The sequence below is a fragment of the Macaca fascicularis genome, chromosome 14 (genome assembly GCF_037993035.2).
Source record: "Macaca fascicularis isolate 582-1 chromosome 14, T2T-MFA8v1.1".
Lineage (NCBI taxonomy): Eukaryota > Metazoa > Chordata > Mammalia > Primates > Cercopithecidae > Macaca > Macaca fascicularis.
In genome coordinates this window covers 74,005,790-74,028,565 of record NC_088388.1, presented here as the reverse complement: position 1 = coordinate 74,028,565, position 22,776 = coordinate 74,005,790, and the positions used below count along the sequence as shown (strand labels likewise).

Sequence of the window (22,776 nt, the reverse complement as noted above, 5' to 3'; positions counted from 1 at the left end):
CCCTAAGGCCCAGAGGTTCTGCTCTTGATGCAGTTTAAGCCTCTCTCACTACCGTTGAAGTGGCTTTCTTTGATTCCTTCCTGGGACAGGCAATAACTGGGTGCCTGAAAAGGTAAAGGATGCCAAAGGGGACTGGGTGGATATGGGGACCCTGGCTAGCTGTGAAATATCCCTGGACCTGACACAGTAGAGGTTCCCAAGGAGAGACAACCAAGTCCAGGTCCTAGAAGACAGCTGCAAACGCTCTGAGGTTTCAGGCAGGCGCTGAGACAGGGGTTGCCTGAGGGCACTGGGAGGGGAAGGCCTTAAGGTGGGGTAGTAAGAGGGAAGGTTGGTGGAAGGTGCGGTGCAAGTCTCCCTTAGTGTCCACCCCTGTGGCTGGGCGGGGCCTGTACCTCGTTGAAGGAGACCAGCAGCCCCGACGTCTGGCTGGAGAGGCCAAAGCGCTTTTCCACTGTGGAGATGGAGCTCTTAAGGTAGCCGGAGATCATGAGCTGCGCCAGCTGCAGCAGACTGTGGCACAGGACGAACAGCTGTAGGGGGACCGGGAGGCAGGCAGAGGTGGGCAGTGCAGGGGGAGACAAAGAGAGGGAAGGAGGCAGACAGAGCACCAAGGAACAGAGATGGGGGAGCAGAGTCACAGAAAGAGATAGAGAGCGGGAGAGTGACCAACAGAAGAGAGACAGAGAGAGACCAAAGGAGACAGGCAGAGGAGGAGGGAGGGGAGAGAAAGACAGAAAGGGAAGAAAGGCCAGAGGAGGTGGGGGGTAGAGAGAGATGGTGATTGGTGTAGCTCACAGCTTCTCACACAGGACTAAAAACTAGAAAAGCCATCCTGAGTACACTCCAGGGACCTGGGGGCTGTTGAAGAGCCACAAGACCAAGAGTAGGGTCTTCCCGTGGCCAGGAATGGTGGGAGCCCCTTTGGCTCTCAGAGCCCCCCTTGGCTGGGCTGGGCTTTCCTCCCAGTTCCACCATCCTGCCCCTTTCTCAGGGAAGCTATCCCAGATTCACCCAGATCCTTCTCCATCCCACCCGCACTAGTCCTCTCCCAGAGTGACACTGTGAGGCCACCTGCACACATTGAACGCTACCCCAAACATCCCAGCCTGCCTGGAGTCTCCTCCTGAAAAACTCTAAGAGAATTCCTAAGAGAAGAAAAACTTCAAATGATTAAAAAATAGAGTATTTATGACAGAGCTTACTATATTCACTCTGTTCTGAGTCTCAGTTTCCTCATCTGTACAATGAGGACAACAGCCTGAGTTCCCAGGAATATTGTGAGAACTAAATAAGATCACGTGTGAGGGCACCCGGCACAGGGCCTGGCACCCAGTGGGCTCCAGTGGACGTTGGATGTTCACAGCTGCCCTTGGTGGAGCCAGGACTCCCAGTATCCACATAGGTTTGGGATCCCCAGGGTACTTCTCTATTTCTCTGGGAAAGTGGGAAACAAGGGGTGCCTCATCCTGTACTCCTCCAAGAGCACCCCTTTCCTCCCTGGGAGGAGCGAACACATACTGGCCACCTTCCATGTGCCCGAAACCCAGCTGAGTGCTTTTGTAGATCATCCCTTTGATCCTCACAGCCACCCATTGTATAGATGAGGAAACTGAGGTTCAGAGAAAGTCTTCCTTGGCATTACACAGCCAGTACGTGGCAGAGCCTGCTCTTTTAGACTCAGAGTCCCCTGCCAGGCCCTGAGAGGTACCTTGATGTTATGGAACACACTTGGCCGCACGTCCTGAGGGTCTGGGCTGGCTTTGCCTCCAGGTGTGTTTTCTGTGCCCATCGTGGCCTTGGTTTCCTTGTCTGGTACCTGGGGTCCCTCACCCGCTGGCCCTGAGGGACAGAAAACCAGGGAAGGAGAATAGATAGAATCCCAGAGAATGGCCCTGGCCTGATCAGGTAGCCCTAGACCTCAGAACCAAGGTCTTTCAGGGGGAAGGGTTCTTAGTGGTTGATGAGAATCTGAGAATCAAATCACCTTCAGCCTTCCTCATTCTTAGGTCACAGTTCTGGAAGGGACTTTCCTAAAAGGGTGTGTGTCCCTGTGCCCCTACTGACCCAATGCCTACTGGGTACCTATTTCACACTTCACTCTGCTCCCAGCAAAACTTCCCTTCTGGGGAGAAGTTGCTGACCTCCCCACACAGCAAACCTGCAAGTAGTGGCCCCCACGGGAGGGTGAGCCGTGCACATTCTCAGCCTGCCTTGGGTTGTGAGACAGCCTGTGCTCTTGGAGACTGAGTCTGGGCCTGGGACTGTCTGGTTCAGTCTAGGATCAGAGGTCTGGAGCCAGGGGCAGGGTCAAGGCTAGGTCCATAGTCAGGGAATAAAGGCTTTTCTGCAGTGTATTGGAGTAGATTCCAACCCCTGCACAGGGAACCCCTGTGCATGTCATCACAGAGCTAACCAGCCTATCCCCACATCACACCATCAGACCATGTTGCTGGTCAGGGCAGAAAGGGCCCTCCGAGCTCGTCTCATTTAACACCCTTGTGGACAGAGGCCCGTGGGGTGATAACTGAGGACACAGAGCTGTCTTGGACCCTCGACCTCCTTTACGCATGTTGGTTTTCCTCACATGGTAACTATGGTAACCCTCAGTATCTCACTCACTGCAATGAGAGGAAAGTTCAGCCCCTTCAGAGGCATCTCCCAGGGTCTCCTGAGCTCACTCTCAGTGGGGAGCCTGGAAGTCCAAACTTCAGACTCCACCCCTCCATTTAGACTGAAACCATCTGCTCTTCCTGGCAGCCCTGGCCTCCCTGGCTTTCCTCCCCTCCTGCGGCTTCACTTCCTGCCGGAAGCCTCCATTGTTTTATGTCCCTCTCACCACCGGCAGGAGTTTCCTCTCACTCAGCATGCTCTTTCTGGAGCCTGAAAATTGACCTCAGGATTCCTCCTGACCTGGGGGACTCTCACTGTATCTCTAGGGCTGAAAGACAAACTCAGGGAGGGGGCTACAGAGGCCCTGAACCACCACAGGTGAAGTTTTTGTGCTCCTCTTACAGGGTACCTGGGAACCTGAGGATTTTTAAAATTGAGATGTAATTTATAGTCATAAAATCCACCTTTTAAAAGTGCACAATCCAGTGGGTTTTAGTATATTTACAAAGCTGTACAACTATCTCCACTATCTAATTCCAGAGTATTTTCATTCCCTCATAAGAAGTCCCGTACCCATCTGTAGTCACCCTCCATTCCTCCCTCTTCCCTGCCACTCATCTACTTTTTGTCTCTATGAATTTGCCTATATTCTGAACATTTCATATAAATAAAATCACACAATATGTGACCTTTTGTGACTGGCTTCTTTCACTTAGCATAATGTTTTCATGTTTCAGGTATTACAAACATTCATGTACAAATTTTTATGTAGATATACATTTTCAATTCTCTTGGGTATATACCTAGGAGCAGAATTGCTGGGTCATACGTTCATATAAAATAATTCTGTGTTTAACTATGTGAGGAACTGCCAAACCATTTTCCACAGTGGCAACACCATTTTACACTCCCTCCTGCAATGTTCCAATTTCTCTACATCTTTGCTAGTACTTTTATTGTCTGTCTTTTCAATTATAGCCATCTTCATAGAGTACAGGTGGTATCTCAGTGTGGTTTTGGTTTGCATTTCCCTAATGACTAATGATGTTGAGAATCTTTTCATGTGCCTACTGCCACTTGTATATCTTGCTTTGGAGAAACGTCCATACACACAGGTTGAGGAATTTGCCTGAGGAAATGGAAGTGCGTGTGGCTAGGGAGGAGTCCCTCTTGGGGGCATAAACACGCAGAGGAAGCAAGGAACTGTTGAAACAAAACTGACACCTGACAGGAGTAGATGGGAAATTGGCCTAGGGAAGAGGAATGTCATGGGACATTCAGTGGGAGTCACTTTAAAGGCAAGGAGGAAGTAAGGCAGTTCAAAGCAAAGGCGCCAGAGGAGGTGGAGGGGACCATTTCTAAGCCTCAGCTCCTCTCACTAGCAGCAGTGGGTTACCTGCTGTAGTCTGGGCTCTGTGCCACAGGCTTTCTGTGCACTGGCCCATGAACCCTCTCCACAGCTCTGTCCCTTTGGTGTCTTATTATCTCTATGCTTCCGATAAGGACATCCAGGCTCAGAGGAACTAGCTTTGCTGGTTAGTATTGGTCCCAGGACTCAAGTCCAGGTAGGTGTTAAACTCAACGTCACTCAATGCTCCTTGTACAAGTTTGACAAGGGGAAGAAGCACAGTGCTTTTCTCTGTCCTGGCCCAGCCAAACCTAGCAGGTCACTTCATAGGTAGCAGTGCCAGTCCACCAAGGGGCCAAGCCAACCAGATGAGAGAGCGGGAGCTGAGGTTGGGAGCAGAAGTCCCTGACCTGGAGCCCCAGCTCTGAAGGAAACCCAAGGAATGGATGGGGCAGAGGGGTGGACGGCCTGTGGGCTGGCTCAGAACATGAGGCCCCCAGCTCCAGGCCAGACCCTGGATCCTCCATTTAGCTTCCTGGGTATACTGGAGACATTCTTGCTGTGCCCCAGCCTGTCTAGCCCCAGTTCCAGCCCCACAGCCTCTCACCTGCCCACTCATGGAACATGCTCACCTGCCTCAGGTGAGCTCCCACTCCAGCCTCACTTCTGGCTCTCCCTGAAGCTTCAATCCCGGCCTCTTCTGTCAAGACTCAGAGCCTTCCTGGGATTACTTTATCCTTTAGAGATATGGCTGTTTGTGGAGGGCAAAGTCCACAGCCTGTGCCTCTGGGCAGGGGAGGGAAGCACTGGCTACATTCCTCCTGGCTCTGAGAGGTGCACGAGTCATGTATTTGGGGGGTCAGTCGGTCACTGAATGGGGCTTGTCAGGCAGGCTGTCCACCCCCTCCAAGACTTTCTTGTGGGCTGGGGTCTCTACTGATGCCCTGACAGCAAACCTTTGCCTCCCTGACTCAGGGCGGCACTCCCCTTGGAAGGATGGTCAAGTCCAGGGCTGCATGTCCTCCTGTGGAAGGGCACTGAGGCCCTGCCCTGTTCTATGGGGCCTTTGTCAGGGGCCACCCCTGACAGGAGAAGGGGATGGCCATGGGACTGAACCTGGGCTGGGCTGGCAGTCGCCTGTGGGAATGAGGGGACCTGGGGCAGGGAGCCAAGCCCTAGTTTAAAACACCCAGTCTCTCTCTCTCCCAGGTGGGCAGCTAAGTTTTGGGATCCCAGGTAGGCCAGGTGGCTCCAGGGGCTAGGGACCCGCAGCGGGTCTGTGTGCCCGACTGTCAATCAGTCACTTGGCTGATCACTCGTGCAGGCACACCGTGTCCACCTGCTGGTAAGCCAGCCAGCCAGCGGGCCACTGTCTTTCAGGAGAGCTGTCCGTTCAGACTGTCAGTCAGCCACCTGCCTGCAGCTCCTCATAAGACAGTCAGACAGGTTCCTGAAAGTCTGTCAGCCACAAACTTCGTTTCTCATGTGTCTGGTCAGTCGGAGACTCCCCCTTCAAGGCTGCCCTTCATGGGTAGAGTCAGCATTCTCCACACCACTGAAGTCTGGGTAATGAGGAGCAGGGTTTCAGAGACCAGCCTGACTGCAAGGACCACCTTCCTTTACCTGTTCTCTGCGGGAAAGGCCCGGGATTCTGCTTCCTTTGACTGCCTCCCAGCTACAAAGGGCAGATCTCAGGGAAATGTGAGGCTGAGAATAGGCTTTAAGGCCTCAGACCTGGGTTGGAATCCCAGCTGTGCTACAAGCCCATTGTGTGAGCCTGGGCACATCCCTTGAGCTTTCTGAGCCTCAGTTTCCCCATTTGTAAGGTGAAGATAACAGTATTTACTGATGGAATTCAGGACACACTACTCCCCAAATATGGCACCTTGGCCACATTTGAGAAAACAGTAGAAGCAGGTCATAAAACTTAGGATAGTCACACCGCTCTGACCTCCCGCCTTTCACCCTGAAACAGGTCGTAAGATCCTCATTTGAGAGTTACTCTCTTTCTACCTGGAGAAAAGAAACAGCCTTAACTTTGAAGACGCAAGGACACAGAGAAGAATCTGAACAAACAGGCCTTGCTAGATTTCCCCAAGTTTATCACCATTAACACACACCCTCTTTGTGCAATACTTCTCCGCAACTATATACTTCTTCATCAAACTTGGCATAAAAAGTCACAAGTTTTTGACATTTTAGGCTAGATGATTAAAAAATAATAAACCAGCCTGGACAACATGGCGAAGCCTCATCTCTACTACAAACACAAAAGATTAGCCAGGTGTGGTGGTGCATGCCTGTAATCCCAGCTACTTGGGAGGCTGAGGCAAGAGGATCACTTGAGCCCAGGAGGTAGAGGTTGCAGTAAGCCGAGATCATGCCACTGCACTCCAGCCTGAGCAACAGGGTGAGACCCTGTCTCAAAAAATAAATAATTCAATTAAATTAAATTCAAAATAATAAAAACTAAAAAATTTAAGAATACACGGGTTTTCCCATTTCTTTGGGTCTTCATTTCTGAAGGCCCCCGTGTCATGGAAAACTTACATTAAATAAATTTGGGCCAGGTGCAGTGGCTCACGCCTGTAATTCCAACACTTTGGGAGGCTGAGGTGGGAGAATTACCAAGCCCAGTAGTTCCAGACTAGCCTGGGTGACATGGTGAGACCCCATCTCTATGTAAAAATAATAATAATTAAAGTAAATCAAATTTTTAAAAGCCAAATAAATTTGTATGCTTTTCTCCTGTTAAGTTGTCTTTTGTTATAGTGACTTCAGCCACCAGCCTAGCAAAGAGTGAGGACAAGAAATCTCTTCTCCTCTATACGACCTCAAAGAGGTAAGGCCTCTGGGGCAGCTGGCCTGACATATAGGTGGCCCTTGCTCTCCTTTCCCGGGGGCCATTGCTCTCTTTTCCTGATAAATATTCAAGCACATCTGAGGCAATCGGCCCAGCTGGACCCATCCCCTTCCACACACACCTGGTCTTCCTCCAGGTAAACCCCTCCATCCTGACATCGCCATTCATCCATCTCTGGATCATCTCTTTCCCTCTCTCATTCAAGCCGTAACCAACCACAGGACCCAAGGAACTGGACCCCTTCTCTCCAGGCACACTCACTGGCTAGGAGGCAGTGATACAGGCTTGAAGCCCCCGGCTACAATGCAGGGACTATAATCCCACCTTCCTGGTGCAGAAAGCATCTCCTGAGGATGAAAACCATCTATCCCCACATTCAGCCTGAACGCTAAAAACCCCAAACTGTACCTTACACATCTACATACACATGATGCTATTTGCTATTTCACTGTCTTCATAAGCAATTTTTTTCCTCTTCCTAGACTGTCCGTCCAAAGCAAATGGTTTGATTGTTCTTTAGAGAAACTTCCTGAAAGATGGATCAGCCCTTCAAAGGAAGAGGCTGTGGCCCTCAGATTCTCAGACTCTCTCCCCACAAAATCCAAAACCATTGAATTGAGATTCTTACCCATCTCCATCTCCATCTTCATCTTGAATAGGGGTTGTGTAAAGTAAGGCTGAGACCTACTGGACTGCATTCCCAAACAGTTAGGCATTCCAGGTCATGGAATGAGATAGGAGGTCAGCACAAGGTACAGGTCCTAATGACCTTGCTGATAAAACAGCTTGCAGTAAGGAATCCAGCTATATCCCACCAACACCAAGATGGCAATGAGAGTGGCCTCTGGTTGTCCTCACTGCTACACTCCCACCAGTGCCATGACAGTTTACAAATGCCATGACAATGTCAGGAAGTTACCCTATATGATCTAAAAACAGGAGGCATGAATAATCCACCCCTTGTTTAGCATATCATCATGAAATAACCATAAAAATGGTCAACAAGCAGCCCTCGGGGCTGCTCTGTCTATGGAGTAGCCATTCTTTTATTCCTTTACTTTCCTAATAAATTTGCTTTCACTTTACAGACTCATCCTGAATTCTTTCTTGCACGAGATCCAAGAGCCCTCTCTTGGGGTCTGGATTCAGACCCCTTTCCGGTAACACCAGCAGCAGATGCTGGGCAATCCATTCCTCATGATAATGGCAGACGCCCCCCTCCAGAAGTGTTGGGGTGGGAGGCAGCCAACTTCAAGGCTACAAAGCCCTGCCTTGGGCCCTTCCTACCTCCTGAGTTGCCTGAGATTCCCTGGGCCTGCAGACACCCCTGCCAAGCTCCTGCAGCCCAGCTCATCTCTCATCTCTCCCTCCATAAAACCCCCTCCCAGGCCAATTTCCGCTGGTCACTCTCTTGCATTACTTATGTTTCCCTCTTCTCTGCCTGACTAGGCAATAAATTCCCCCAGGGCAGACGTTGTCCTGTACTCCCCCAGTCCTGGTGGATCATGTTAGTTCCCTGCTGAAACCCTCTGGGTGAGAAGACTTTGGATTCAAAGATTTGTTTTGTCATGACGTAGCTGTGTGACCTAAGACAGCTTATTTAGCCTCTCTAAGCCTGTTTTCTTCTCTGTGAGTTAGTGAGCAGTGTCTATCTCCCAGTGTTTTTATTACGATTAAAGGAAAATGTCCTATGCCTGATATACTGTGGTCCTCAACAATGGTTAGCCCCTCCCCAACTCCCAGCTCCATCTGCAAACTGTGAGTATAGGCTCAGCCCCAAGGAGGTCAAGGTTAGTGGAAGCCAATCCCATCCCATGTACCCCCCACCCTAGTGAGCATGTGTCCATCGTCCCCAGCAAACCACTTATCTTTTGAGGCCTGGCTCACGCCTGGCCTCATGGTGGCTCATGCCTGTAATCTCAGCACTTTGAAAGGCCGAGGCAGGTGGATCACCTGAGGTCAGGAGCTGGAAACCAGCCTGGCCAACATGGTGAAACCCTGTCTCTACTAAAAATACCAAAACTAGCCGAGCGTGGTGGTGTGTACCTGCAATCTCAGCTACTTGGGAGGCTGATGTATGCGAATTGCTGGAACCTGGGAGGCCGAAGGTGCAGTGAGCCGAGATTGTGCCATTGCACTCCAGCCTAGGCAACAAGAGGGAAACTCCGTCTCAATAAAACAACAAGATTGTTGAATTGAACTAAACCAAATGAAGGGGAAGAGAAGGCTGGAGCATGGGGTCTGTGGGTGGGGACTGCGGTGGTGCACATGAGTTGGGATGGGGGCAGCATGAGGGCCCTGAATGTTCCAGTTCCTTGTTTGGCCTGGCCCAGCACTCTGGAGGAGAGGGAGTCAAAGGCAGGAAGGGGGAATGTCTCCAGGCATTGGGCTTGGCTGTCATATTTGGGAAATTCCTCCCAGCAGGACCTTGGGTGGTCTGCTGGGAGGACAATAGCATGCTTGAGGTCCAGCTTTGTGAGACTGCAGCTGTTGTTTCTTGAAGGAGATCTGGCAGGGTCGCAGAGGGGCCAGGCAAACTTTCTGGTGGTTTCCCAGCTCAGTCAGGGACCCTGAGTTGGGACTTTCTGTTCCCAGTTGTAACCCTGGCTACCCCATCTAGACCTAGGATGACCTAAAAAATGGCAACTACAGCCTGGGAGGAGGGTCTCCCTAGGCCTAAAACAAGGAGCCAGAGGCTCAGAGATATGCAACTATGGCTCAAGGCTATGCTCCATCCGCTCCATGTGATCCCAGCTAATCTCTCTCTGTACTTAAATTGATCCTTTAAGGGGTCCATGTTATCCCATCTCACTCGGATCATGAATCTCTAGTCCTCCAAACACAAGGTGACCCTGGGGTCTAGAGAGGACCTCAGGGCAGGCTTCCTGCAGAGTCAGCTCCCTCAGGCCTATGTTCACCAAGCACAGGCTGGGAACATTGGAGCCTTCAGTACAGACTTGTCCAGAAAGAGGGGAAGAATAGGCCAGGAAGGCCTCTGTTACCAGTGGGGGGCTCGAGTTTGAGCCCCAGCTCTGTTGCCGAGTAGCTGCATGGCCTTGGGCAGGTAACAGAGCTCCTCCTGGCTTTTGTTTCCTCATTTGGTTTTGATTTTTTGTTTTGTTTGTTTTTTTTTGAGACAGAGTCCTGCTCTCATTGCCCAGGCTGGAGTGCAATGGTGCGATCTCGGCTCACTGCAGCCTCCGCCTCCCAGGTTCAAGCAATTCTCCTGCCTCAGCCTCTGGAATAGCTGGGACTATAGGTGCCTGCCACTACACCCAGCTAATTTTTTGTATACTTTTTTTTTGTAGAGATGCAGTTTCACCATGTTGGTCAGGCTGGTCTCGAACTCCTGTCCTCAGGTGATCCCACTGCCTCGGCCTCCCAAAGTGATGGGATTAGAGGTGTGAGCCACCATGCCCGGCCACCCTCATTTGTGAAATGGGCCCAGAGTGCTTCGTCATCATAAAAGTGCTGCACATGGCTGGGCGTGGTAGCTCATGCCTGTAATCCCAACACTTTGGGAGGCTGAGGCGGGTGGATCACGAGGTCAGGAGTTCGAGACCAGCCTGGCCAACATGGTGAAATCCTGTCTCTACCAAAAATACAAAAATTAGCTGGGCGTGGTGGCGAGTGCCTGTAATCCCAGCTACTCCGGAGGCTGAGGCAGGGGAATCGTTTGAACCCGGGAGGTAGAGGTTGCAGTGAGCTGAGATTACGCCATTGCACTCCAGCCTGGGTGACAGGGTGAGACTCCATCTCAAAAAAAAAAAAAAAAAAGTACTGTACACATGAGTGGGGTTATTATGAAAGTTCCCAGGCCACAGATTCTCTGGGCCACTGAAGCAGGGCCGCTTCCTCCTCAGATACTTTCTATAGCTCCCAACTGCCTTTAAGACAAAGTCCATGTGCCTAACCTGGCATACACGTTCCTTGTGACTGGGCCCCATCAGCTTCTTTGGCTTAACTTCCCACGGTGTTGCCAGTGGCCCCCGCTCCTCCAACGGTACTGGGCAGCTCACTAGCTCCACAGACATGCAGTGTAGTCACTTTTCTAAGCATTTGCAGTGCTATCTCCTTCCCTGGCATGCTCACCCTGTATGGGATTGGTGGAAGGGAAGAGAAAGCCCCAGGGCAATGGCATGGAGAGGAAGAGCTCCGGTACCAGGCAGACCTGGGGGCTGGCCTCCACCCTGCTGTTTACTTTGGGGTGAGCTTGGACTTTGCTTGCCCCCTCCGAGCATCAGTTTCTCACCTATTAAAAAGGGGAGGACATTTCACTGGGTTCTCTTAAAGCCAGTGATGCAGTGCTGGAATTTGAACCTGGGACTGCTGGTTCTTTCCCTCGCCCCACCTGTCTGCCCTAGAATGGCTTACATTTGAACACAGATGGGCTGCAGAGAGGAACAGCAATACCGGAAACAAGGAGGGATGAACCTCTAAGAGAGGGTCAACAAACAGCATATGGGAGAGGTTACCCCCAGCTGGAAGAATCTGGAACGGCTTCCTGGAGGAGTTGGCATTTCGAAGAGTTGGAAAACAGGGCGAATGTCACCAGGATGGGATGTGGGCAGGGGCTTCCTGAGCAACGGTGAACAAGCGGGAAAATGAAATCTTTGCGTCACACCATGTGTGTGTCAATGGCTGTCCTGGCACTGGCAGGGAAACTGCTGCCTAAGAGGTATGTGGTGAGTTGGTGAAGGGGCTCTGCTGGAGCCAGATCTGACCTTCACTCCTCTCTGGTGTCTGCCCTGACTGGGACAGCTTCCCCCTCTCCCCTGGGGACTCTTCCCAGGCTGCAGGCTTGGTATCCTACCCCACCCGCATTCCTACACCCCTCAGAGTAGTGTGGTGAGCCTGGCCACAGCCCAGAATGGGTCTCGGGAAGCAAGGCTAGAGGTGGCACCTGATGGCCCACCGGGCAGATGCTGGGGTCAGCTTCCTGCTGTCTGTGTGGGAAGTCAGGGGGCACCTGGAGAATATTCCAGAACTGGGCCCTGCAGGGATCAGAAAAATAGTCCTGGGGGGACTTGTGGGGGGGTACAGTGCAGCCAAAGTCTCTAGTTAGTTCCCACACCCCCCAGCTCTCCATCCCTCCCATCCACACTAAGCCAAAGCTGATGGGGAATTTGGTTTGTCAATGGCCCATTCACATCGTCCCCCCACCAAACCATCCCACCCAAACTGACTTCATTCACATCTGTCCTGTGAGGTGCCCTGAGAGGAGGCATCTATCCCACCCTTCCTGCCATGCTGCAGTCCCCAAGCCGTGGCTGCGTTCTCCTGGAGTCCCTGCAGCTGTGCCTCAGCTAGGCTGTCTCCATGGCCTATAAAGCCCTCCCTGCTGGGCTTCTGGGAGCAAGTGGGGCCTTGCCCAAATGGCGGTGAGGCTCACACAGCCCAGGGGAGATTCAACAGCTGGGAAAGAGGCCAAAGGTGACTGCTATAGGGCGTCTAACCTGGAGTTCTCCCAGTCCAAAGATCCTTTGTTTCTTCTACCCACACTGACTTCCCAGGAAATGCTGGGCCAGGTGCTCTGTTCCCAGAAACACTGGCCTCGCTTCAGGGCGTTTCCTTGTCACCCTGCAGGCAGAGCTTCAAGACCTTTTTCCTCCAGCCTCCTCCCCTCTCCACAGTAAGAGACCTCACTGTGCAGAGACCCATGCAGGTCTCTGCAGGTCACTCTCAATCCCCTGGTCTTCGGGTGGATCTTCTGACTGCCTTCAGGTCTGTCTGTAGCTCTCCGGCACCTGTCCCTGTCTGATTCTCTTTCCTGCTTTGTCTCCTTCGTCTCTGTCTCTCGCAGTCTCTGCTGCAGCCCTCTCTCCAGGTTTGACCTCCCTACCTTTCCCTGCATTCTCCTGCTGACACCTGTTGATACTGCATTCTCCGACCTGTGTGCCTCTTTGTTTGAGCCTGCCTGTCCGCACTGTCTAACTACACTGTTCTCTTTTTCTCGGCTCTGTCTGTCTCTGTCTCCTTCGAGAGGGGAAACAGGGCTTGATGAGGGGGTCAGGGGCCTGTCTTTCTGTTGTCCTGTAAGTCTCTGTGTCATCAACAAGGTTTGGCTGGGTTCCCTGGCTCCAGCTGAGTAAATAGTGTCCCTTTCTGCTCCTCTAGTCACCCACTCATTCATTTAACACACCTTTACTGAGCTCTGGCCATGTGCCTGACTCTGTGCCAACAGCTGTGAGCACCTATCCCACCCACTCTGGCTCTACGGCCTCACCCTTTTCTCTGGGAACATGTTCCCCAGGCTCACTCTCCATGCGCCTTCCTTACTTTGTCTGGACTTACCTATCCTGGGTCCCATGACTGCTGCAGTGCAGTGAGCTCCAGCCCCTAATTCAATCTCAGGACCTGGAGCTTAGCAGGGGAGAGGAAGCAAATCTTCTCGGGGGCTCCTGGAGACAGCAGCAGGTGAGCCACAGCAGGGATGCAATAATGGTGGGAGCTCCAGACACTGGGTCAGTTCCTCTTGGGCCACACAGGACATGAGATTTGTCCAGGCACAGGTTAGGGAGTCCTCCTCAAACTCAACCCCAAGTGTCTCCAAGTATCTGTCTCCCTGGATCACTTGCTCCTTCTGTCTCTCCCTTGCCCTGGCTCCACAGTTGTGTAGGAGGTTGGATTTATTCAAGTCCAGCCTCTCTGCGAGGAGGAAGCTGTGCCCCGCCTCCCTGAGGCTCAGCCTCAGCCTGTCCTTTTCCAGACTCTTGCCTCTGCATTTCCCTTAGGTATTTTCCCCTGCTCTGTTAGCAGCAGAGAGGTGGGGGCGCAGAGGGGATGTTGATAGGTCTCCCCAAGCTCCCCAACCTTCCACACTCATCCCCCAGTCTCCTCACTGCACTACCATTTTCCACCCGAGCCCTTCTCCTACCAAGCTCTTGTTCCCTTCACAGAACTTTTGTTGCCCTCCCTTGATAGGAGGGCCCCATGGAGAGCCCTTGTTCCTCCATCTAGCAGTTGTCCTCTTTCACTGAACCCCTGCCCCCCTCAAGCCTACGTCCCCTCTCACTAAATCCCTCATCTCCTCCCTGAGGTCCAAGGATCCAGAGCAAGAAGTGGCTCTGTCCACTAAGTATCCAGTGGCAGCCTGCCTGGGTGGAGCTCATGGTAGAAGGTCCATCAGTTTCAGCCATCTAGGCAAAGGGAGGAGGGGAACAGAATGGAAAATATGAAATTCTCAGCATTTTCTGAACTGACGACTGAGGATGGAGGTCCAGGAGCCAGACAGATCTGGGTCCCATCTCAGCTGTCATTTGCTGGTCAAGTGATCTCAGACAAGTCCCAGCATCTCCCTGAGTGTCAATTCTCTCATCTATAAGGAAGGGACAGTAATCCCTTGCAGAGCCACTGTGAAGGTTCAGCGAAGGAGAAAGAAGCCAAGCCTGGAGGCCTCTGAAGCTCAGAGAAAGGAGTGGCAGAGGTGGGGCTCAGAACAGGGCAGCAAGGGAAAGCAAATCCACCTTGCCTTTCCCAGCTTGCACAGCACTTTCACACACAAGGCCCCACTGGGTCCTCCCCTTGACACTGTAAGGTCAGGTTATTTATTCCCTGATTTTACAAACAAGGCATTGAGTCTCAGTAACTTGCCAGAGATCACCCAGCTAGTAGGTCGTGGGTGCCTTGAACCTCTAATGCTAGAACCAGGCTTTTCCCTCCACCCAGGCTATCTTCTCTGAAGAAGATCTGGGTTTCCCCAAATCCAAGATACAGAAGCGAACCTGACCCTGTCCCTGAAATAAAGTCTTTTTGCACGGAATGAGGATGTGGGTTTGGAGTCTAACTTTTGGGGTGCAATAACAGAGAAACATACACCAGCTCCACTTGGCTCCTATTTGCTATATGAGGGTGCTAGTAGGAAGTAGGGAATGTGTGAAATAATCACAGATCTCCCTGGCACTCAGGAGGCACTCAATAGATACTTGTTACATGAATAAATGAGTCTTTGAGAAACAAGAAATGTGAGTGCATGACCATTCATTCCACTGAGAAAGGTCAAGAACTGGCTTGGATTAATAGAAAGACCAGATCCTGATGGGTTTGACCCAGGGTCTGACCTGATCAGACCCTACTTAGGAAAACCAAATTGGGTCTGTCTCTCCAAATCCTTCTGATCAACGTCAGCATTGTGAATCCTCACGAAGATTGGCAGAGGTGCAACCTCCCAGACTCCAAATTACAGTATAAAGATCCCTTTAAACTTTCTGGAAGCCCAGTGACCCCCACTTTGGCCCCAGGGCCTGAAGAAGTTCTGTGCATGAAATGGTCTCGGTCGGGGGTGGGGGGACCAGCTTGTCTGGCTAAGTTTATCTCATTGATCTTTTTGTTTTTGTTTGTTTGTTTTTGAAATGGAGTCATTCTCTGTTGCCCAGGCTGTAGTGCAGTGGTGCGATCTCGGCTCACAGCAGCCTCAGCCTCCCAGGTTGAAGTGATTCTCGTACTTCAGCCTCCCAAGTAGCTGGGATTACAGGCGCACGCCACCACACCTGGCTGATTTTTGTATTTTTAGTAGAGATGGGGTTTCACCATGTTGGCCAAAATGATCTCGAATTCCTGGCCTCAGGTGATCCACCCACCTTGGCCTCCCAAAGTGCTTGGATTACAGGTGTGAGCCACTGCACCTGCCCGGCCTATCTCATTGATCTTTGAGTCAAGCAATGCACACTACCCCCCAGGGCATGGTATGTACAGTAGCCTCTGGTATGAGCAGCTTTCATTTATTACCTCAACTTTCCCAGGCTGGCAAAGCCTGGTCCAAGAATATTCCTGAACTTGAGCTGTGGAACTGCAGCAAGGGTCAGGTACCCAGGAGCCTCTGAGACTTAGGCTAACATGCCTTCAGACCAGCTCCCTGGTGAACCCCATAGTCAGCTCCTGCTATGCGTGGCCCAGGTCTGAGGTTTGACCACACTGTTTTGCACCTGGGCTTTGCCATTTGCCAGTGTGTGGTGTTTGCTGTGTTTTGTTCAAGTATTATAAGAAGGTGCATTTTACAGAGTACCACGATGCATGTGGATCATAACACCATCTGTGGATTCCCACAGTTTATAAAACTTGATGCCTTTTTTAGAGTCCTGTGCCGTTGGCCTAGCCCAATCTGCAAAACTTTGCTGCTTCCAGGGCCTCATAATATTCACAGAGCCCTGTGTCTCGTCTCTTCTTTTTTTTTTTGAAATGGAATCTCGCTCTGCCACCCAGCCTGCAGTGCAGTGGTGCGATCTTGGCTCACTGCAACCTCTGCCTCCCAGGTTCACGACATTCTCACGCCTCAGCCTCTCGAGTAGCTGGGACTACAGGTGCCCACTACCTTGCCAGGCTAATTTTTTGTATTTTTAGTAGAGACGGGGTTTCACCGTGTTCGCCAGGATGGTCTCGATCTCCTGACCTCATGATCCACCCTCCTCGACCTCCCAAAGTGCTGGGATTACAGGCGTGAGAGAGCCCTGTGTCTCATGCTAAGCCTGATGTTGTTCATAAAACCTTGGGCTGTTTGCAGAACCTAATCCCTTACCTTCTTCAAGCCAACCCACTTAGGAAAATGCCTTTTGGTAAACCAGGAAAAATAGGAGACTCTTCATTTTATAGAACTATCTGCTTGGGGGTACAAAGGAATAGTGCTGGGCCCAGATTAAAGACCTCAATGCTGGTCTCAGCTCTGTTATAATCCTGCTGGAGGACTTTGGGCTGATCCTTTATCCTCTCTGGGTCGCTGTCTTCCCATCTGTTAAATGGAGATCATGACATCCAACCATCCACCTCAGGCCTGTCCTGAGGATACTGTGAGATTGCCCAGAGGACGGGGTGTGGGCGGGGTGAAAAGGGGAAGAGTGCCCAGAGGCTTCTTCCTGAAAACGGCTCCAAACTGCCACCTCAGCATCTTTGTTCCCACTTCCCTTCTGGCCTAGCAGCCAGGAAGGGGATATCTATAAATGAGCCACAGGCCAGGCAGACAAGCGAGGGCCTCAGCCAGAGCCTCGGCCTTCCCTGCCCCCCGGAGGCCGCCTTGGAGTCAGGCCCTCACTGTGCAGACACACTCCCATGTATGGCTCGTTAACTCTGCTCAGGGAAGGCTATGTCTTCCTTATTTCACCCATGAGGACACTGCTGCTCAGAGAGGCCTCGTGTCTTGCCTGAGGCTACATGTCAAGTATACAGCAGGGGCTGGGATCTGAGCCAAGGACAGCAAGGATGGATGCCTGGTCCTCAGAGGTTGGAGTGGGAAGGAATGTGGAACTCCTTTAATTCAACCTTTCCTTTTTTCAGATTGGTAGATTGAGGCCAGGAGATTGTGGAGTCCACAGGAGAGTCACTGTTTATCTCTCCCTAGATAAGCAGGCTTCAGTCTCTCCAGCTGATCGATGAGAAACAGGCCCCATCCTGCCAAGCATTCAGGGCTTCTCCTGTCTTTGTTGGCACAACTTCTCCATCAGGACACAGCTCATCTCCTAATTGTGGGGAGAGGAGCAGGTGTGCAGGCGGGGTGGGTGTTCAGGTTGCACAGCCACCTGACCTCAACACAGCCCCTCGCTCTTCCAGTGCCCCACTCTTGTATAGGCCCTGCCGTGCTCCCTGTAGCAGCTTAAACCCCACCTGGAGCTTTCTTCCTACCTCCAACCACTCCCTGGGGAAGCTGCCTTCCCCAGCCCCCACCTCCAGGCTCTTTCACCCCACAGCAGCCTCATCCTAGTTCCAGCTTCCCCCATCTCCCAGCAGTTTCTGCCTCCAGCCTGTGAGAATACACACTGTGTTGAAAACTGTGTCCCTCCCTGAAAGTGGCATCTCTGTGCCCCAGAAAGCGCATGAGCTTGGGTGTCAGTTTAACCCTGACCCAGTCCAAAGCTCTCTGAGGCTGTTTCTTCACCTGTGAAATAGAGATGAAACGTGACAACTGAAACATCATGAGATCTATACATTTGGAGAGAAGACTTTATTTCTTTTCTTTCTTGCTTTCTTTTTTTCTTTTTCTTTTTTAGAGACAATGTCTCACTCTGTCCCCCAGGCTGAAGTGCAGTGATGCAGTCATGGCCTACTGCAGCTTCCAACACCTGGGCTCCGGCGATTCTCCTGCCTCAGACACCCCAGTAGCTGAGACTACAGGTGCATGCCACCACGGCTGGTTAATTTGGTAAGTTTTTGTGGAGACAGGGTCTCACTGTGTTGCCTAGGCTGGTCTCGAGCAATCCTTCCACCTTAGCCTCCTGAAGTGCTGGGATTATAGGTATGAGACTTACTTCTTATAAAGAGTTACAGCCTACAAGGTGGCCATTCCTTTGGGCTGGGGAGCTCAGTCTTTGGCAGAGTCCAGAGACAGACACTTCAAGGGAGGAGGGGTTAGATAGAAATTTAAGCTGAGGCCGGGCGCGGTGGCTCAAGCCTGTAATCCCAGCACTTTGGGAGGCCGAGACGGGTGGATCACGAGGTCAGGAGATCGAGACCATCCTGGCGAACACCGTGAAACCCCGTCTCTACTAAAAAGAAAAAATACAAAAAACTAGCCGGGCGAGGTGGCGGGCGCCTGTAGTCCCAGCTACTCGGGAGGCTGAGGCAGGAGAATGGCGTAAACCTGGGAGGCGGAGCTTGCAGTGAGCTGAGATCCGGCCACTGCACTCCAGCCCGGGCTACAGAGCGAGACTCCGCCTCAAAAAAAAAAAAAAAAAAAAAAAAAAAGAAATTTAAGCTGAATGCGTTGCCCAAATACACATATTCAACAGGTTATAGGAGGAGCTATGAATATTCATGAGGTGGTCCTAATGTATGCATATTGAACAAACATGCGTGTTACATATGACCCATGTTCACCTTGGGTTGGAGACTTAACATTTAAATGCATGTATACATCAAAAGGTGAAGCAAGGACACGAAGGACTCAAGTGCGGTGTCTATAAACTGGCCAGAGCCCATCCATGGTCAGTGGTCTCTTATCGGAAAAAATTCCTGAAATCAGTCTCTAGTCCAATTAGACCTATAGTTATGGCTGGTGGAACGGGCATCAGTTAGTTAGTGTCTGGCGGTGGAGGAGCTGCAAATTGTTTTACCATTGCTTATCTCAAGACCAGGGCTTATTTAGCTGCTAGAGAAAAAGAGAAATGTTGGGGCGGTGAGAACATAGTTTATTCTTTAGTGTATGGGTGTGGGACTTAACCCTTGCCTGGAGTGACCCTAGGTCTTGTTTATAGTTCAGCATCTTATTGCCACAGAGAGTCCATTCTGTCAGTCTTATGATCTCTGTTTTAACATTAATGCTGCTCAGGTGTAGTGTCTAAGCCACAAAAGGGAGGGGATAAATGAGGTGTGTCTCTTGTCCCTTCATGGCCAAAAACTCAGTTTTTAAAGGTTTCTCTGGGGTCCCCTTGGCCAAGAGGTGGGTTATCCATTCAGTGAATTGGGGGGCTTAGGATTTTAGTTTTAGTTGACACAAGAAACCTCCTGGCAGGACTGTCCTAAACCCTGTTACCTTGCCCGATCTCCTAAGCATGTGGTACAGCTTCTTCCTTCTGGGAGACTGCCCCCAGCCTCGCCCAGTGACCTGGGGCTGGTCACTTGCCCTCTCTGATCCTTAGTGCCATTGTCTGCGAAACGCCTTCCCAGAGCAGTCATACAGCTTGGATGAGCTGATGGATGGATTAGTGCTTCCAAAATTCTGAGAGCTGAGCAGACATGAGCCATTATTAATATGGCAGTGATGGTGATGATGATGACTCTTATAATTCTGGAAGCAGAGGATGAGGAGGAAGTAAATCATGACACGTACGTGCCAGGTCAGCCTGACCTCACCGACAACTCAGGGGAATAAATCACTAGGAAGGCCCCCTGAGGTAGGAGGAAGCTCAGGAGCAACATGGGGACTCTGCAGGTGGGCGGGGGGCCACTGTTCACAGTTGCTGTTCTGCAGGTGCTGCAGGACTGCAGCTTGGGCACTGGCTGGCCTTCAGCCCCCAGCCTCGGCTCTGCCACTGACATGCTGGTCAGGTCTCATTCCCTGCCTGGTCCTCAGTTTCCTTATTATAAAACGGTGGAGGGTGGGGGGTGCAGGTACAGTGGCTCATGACTATATTCCCAGTGCTTTGGGAGACCAAAGCAGGAAGATTTCTTGAGGCCAGGAATTCGAGGCAAGCCTGGGAAACATAGTGAGACCCTGTCTCTACCAAAAATTTAAAAATTAGCCAGGTGTGGTGGCACATGTTTGTGGTCCCAGCTACTGGGGAGGCTGAAGTGGGGAGGATCCCCTGAGCCCAGGAGTTGGAGGCTGCAGTGAGCTATGATCACACCACTGCACTCCAGCCTGGGCAGCAGAGTGAGACCCTGTCTCTAACAAAAAAAAGAAAAAAAAAAAATTTACCGGTGGTTGGGGATGGGGGTGGCGGGGGTTGGGGGAAGAGTGTCATTCTGTTCTGACCCTGTCTTTTGGAGTCTCATTCTGCTCATGGCCCACATAAGCTAATGGCTGTGCCACTGTTTTCCTAAAGTGTCAAGTGTGGGATTACAGTTTTTAATAATGTGTCTCCTTGGAGAGAGGACACGGTAGAGGGGTGGTGCAGCAAAGGCTGGGAGGGACGCCGAGGGTGGGGGCTGGGGATGGGGTAAGGGGGAGTGGCAAATGCGGGATGGGAGCAAGCCCCTGCTCGGCTGTGGATAATTTGGAAGAAGGGCCCTGCTCCCCAAAGACTTTGCAACACTGCCCCCTGGGGGCTGGAGAGGAAGCCTGTGCCCTGACTTTTCCTCTGAGACTTCAGTCAGGGAGGGGACCTTGAAGGATCACTGTCCAGAGGCTGAACTGGGTGGGCCAGAAGAAACCCAGCTAGGGCAGTCATTGCCTGCCTGCCTTCCCCACCCGTCCATTCCACTTCACGAGCCTCTCAAATCTGCAGCCCTGTCCTGGTCTAGCCCACCACCGCTCTTGTCTGGGCCATGTGCTGGCCTCTTTCCCACCTCCAGTCTCACACCAGCCCATCTTCCTGCAAGTCAGAGGGAACTTTCTAACCCTTAAATCCTACCATGCCCCGTTCTGTGTAAAACTCTGACCCAGCTCCCAGTGCCCCCAGGAGAGACCATCCTTCTCAGCCTGACACTGAGTGGCCCCTGTCTCTCTGTCCAATCACGTCTTCTGCAGGTCACTATCCTCACTTGCAGATATGACATTACAGGGGTGTTTAGAGCAAAGAAGGCTCTGGGGTAGCACTTTTTGGGTGTGACTGCTGGCTTCCCCCCTTGGTAGCTGTGTTACTTAATTCTTAGTTTGCACTTTTTTTTTTTTTTTGAGACAGAGTCTTGCTCCATCTCCCAGGCTGGAGTGTAGTAGCATGATCTCAGCTCACTGCAGCCTCTGCCTCCTGAGTTCAAGCAATTCTCCTGCTTCAGTCTCCTGAGTAGGTGGGACTACAGCTGTGTGTCACCACACCTGGCTAATTTTTGTATTTTTAGTAGAGACAAAGTTTCCCCATGTTGGTCAGGTGGGTCTCAAACTCCTGACTTCAGGTGATCCGCCCATCTTGGCCTCCTAAAGTGCTGGGATTACAGGCGTGAGCCATGGTGTCCAGCCTGCAGTACTTTTTAAAATTGTAAAGTATGGCCGGGCGCGGTGGCTCAAGCCTGTAATCCCAGCACTTTGGGAGGCCGAGACGGGCGGATCACGAGGTCAGGAGTTCGAGACCATCCTGGCTAACACGGTGAAACCCCATCTCTACTAAAAAAAATACAAAAAACTAGCCGGGTGAGGTGGTGGGCGCCTGTAGTCCCAGCTACTCGGGAGGCTGAGGCAGGAGAATGGCGTAAAAACCCAGGAGGCGGAGCTTGCAATGAGCTGAGATCCGGCCACTGCACTCCAGCCTGGGCGACAGAGCGAGACTCCGTCTCAAAAAAAAAAAAAAAAAAAAAAAAAATTGTAAAGTATATATAACATAAAATGTTAACATAAAATTCAGTGGCATGAAGTACATCTACATTGTTGTGCAACCATCCTCACCCTCCATCTCCATACCTCCCTCATCTTTCCAAACAGAGACTCAGATTCATGTGTTCTTCATTCCACCTCCGTTTCCTCATCTGACGGATGGAACTAATCACTGAGTGTGCTTTGCACGTGCTTATAGGTGGGTAATAGGTATTCAGGTAATGTTACGATTGTTTTCTTCTCTTGAGGAAGCTGCTCTGGAAAGTCAGTGCAGCAGCACCGCACGGAGTGGTCTCTAGAAACCCACGGCCCACCGCCGCCCGGCTTCATTTCTGTGGCTTGGGTACATTTTCTGAGAGCTGCTGGGGAAGCATGCCGCCCATCTCATCTGGGAAGATGAGTCACTTCCTCTGCTGATGGGTTATGAGCCTAGGGATGGGGAAGGCAGGAAGCAGAACACAGGCAGCTGCTTCTCGGCTGGTCGGGGCCTCCGTAGCGGCTCACATAAGAACCATGTGGCCAGGTGGATTCTCTCTGGTGTCTGGACAGGGTAGGACACCCTAACTTGCCTGTGTGCCAACTGTCTCAGGAGGGGCTGGAGCAGGCTAACTTCCTTCCATCAGTGCTGCTTATTCAGAGCACATCAGTTTGCATTTTGCTTGATTCTCTCCTTTTCATATCACACTCCCAACACATCACTCCCCACCATTCTGCGCACACACTTCCAAGATTCACTCACTCCAAATCTTCCTGGCATGTGCGTCTAAAATCATCTCACCTTCTAAGTGGCACTGTCCTTATTTAAATGCATGTCCTTTTTTTTTTTGTCCCCTAGGTGGAACTAGGGGAGAGACCAGGCCTCAGGCGTCCCTGATGGATCCTGGTTTCTGGCCTGCTCTCTGACTAGGGGAGCAAGTGGATTTATCCAGCAAACAGGCTGAATGATGGTGTCAGAATCAGAGCTGGGTCCATACAGGATGCTTAGAGGGCCACAGAATCTCCTCCTAAGGGTCCTTCTGCTGGGGACTCCAGTCTCTTCAGTTAAAGACACCCACCATC

General features: G+C 51.5%; 1 protein-coding gene across 15 annotated transcripts in view; it reads right to left on the bottom strand.

The window, feature by feature from the left end:
- Positions 1-13,430, bottom strand: part of SLCO2B1 (solute carrier organic anion transporter family member 2B1) — a 54,876-nt gene extending 41,446 nt beyond the window's left edge. For 8 of the 15 annotated variants that reach the window (XR_012423517.1, XM_045371306.2, XM_074014769.1 and 5 more), the window contains exons 1-3: positions 13,119-13,430; positions 1,712-1,842; positions 396-533 (exon numbers count right to left, since the gene is read on the bottom strand). Coding sequence is in view for 6 of the 15 variants with exons in the window: in XM_045371306.2 (XP_045227241.2) it covers positions 396-533; positions 1,712-1,842; positions 13,119-13,134 (285 nt within the window). In the remaining 9 variants the exon portion in view is untranslated. Of the gene's footprint in view, positions 1-395; positions 534-1,711; positions 1,843-8,870; positions 8,969-13,118 lie in introns of all 15 variants that reach the window. The other 7 variants (XM_065528728.1, XM_074014775.1, XM_074014772.1 and 4 more) reach the window with 2 other exon arrangements.
- Between the last annotated feature and the right edge of the window lie 9,346 nt (positions 13,431-22,776).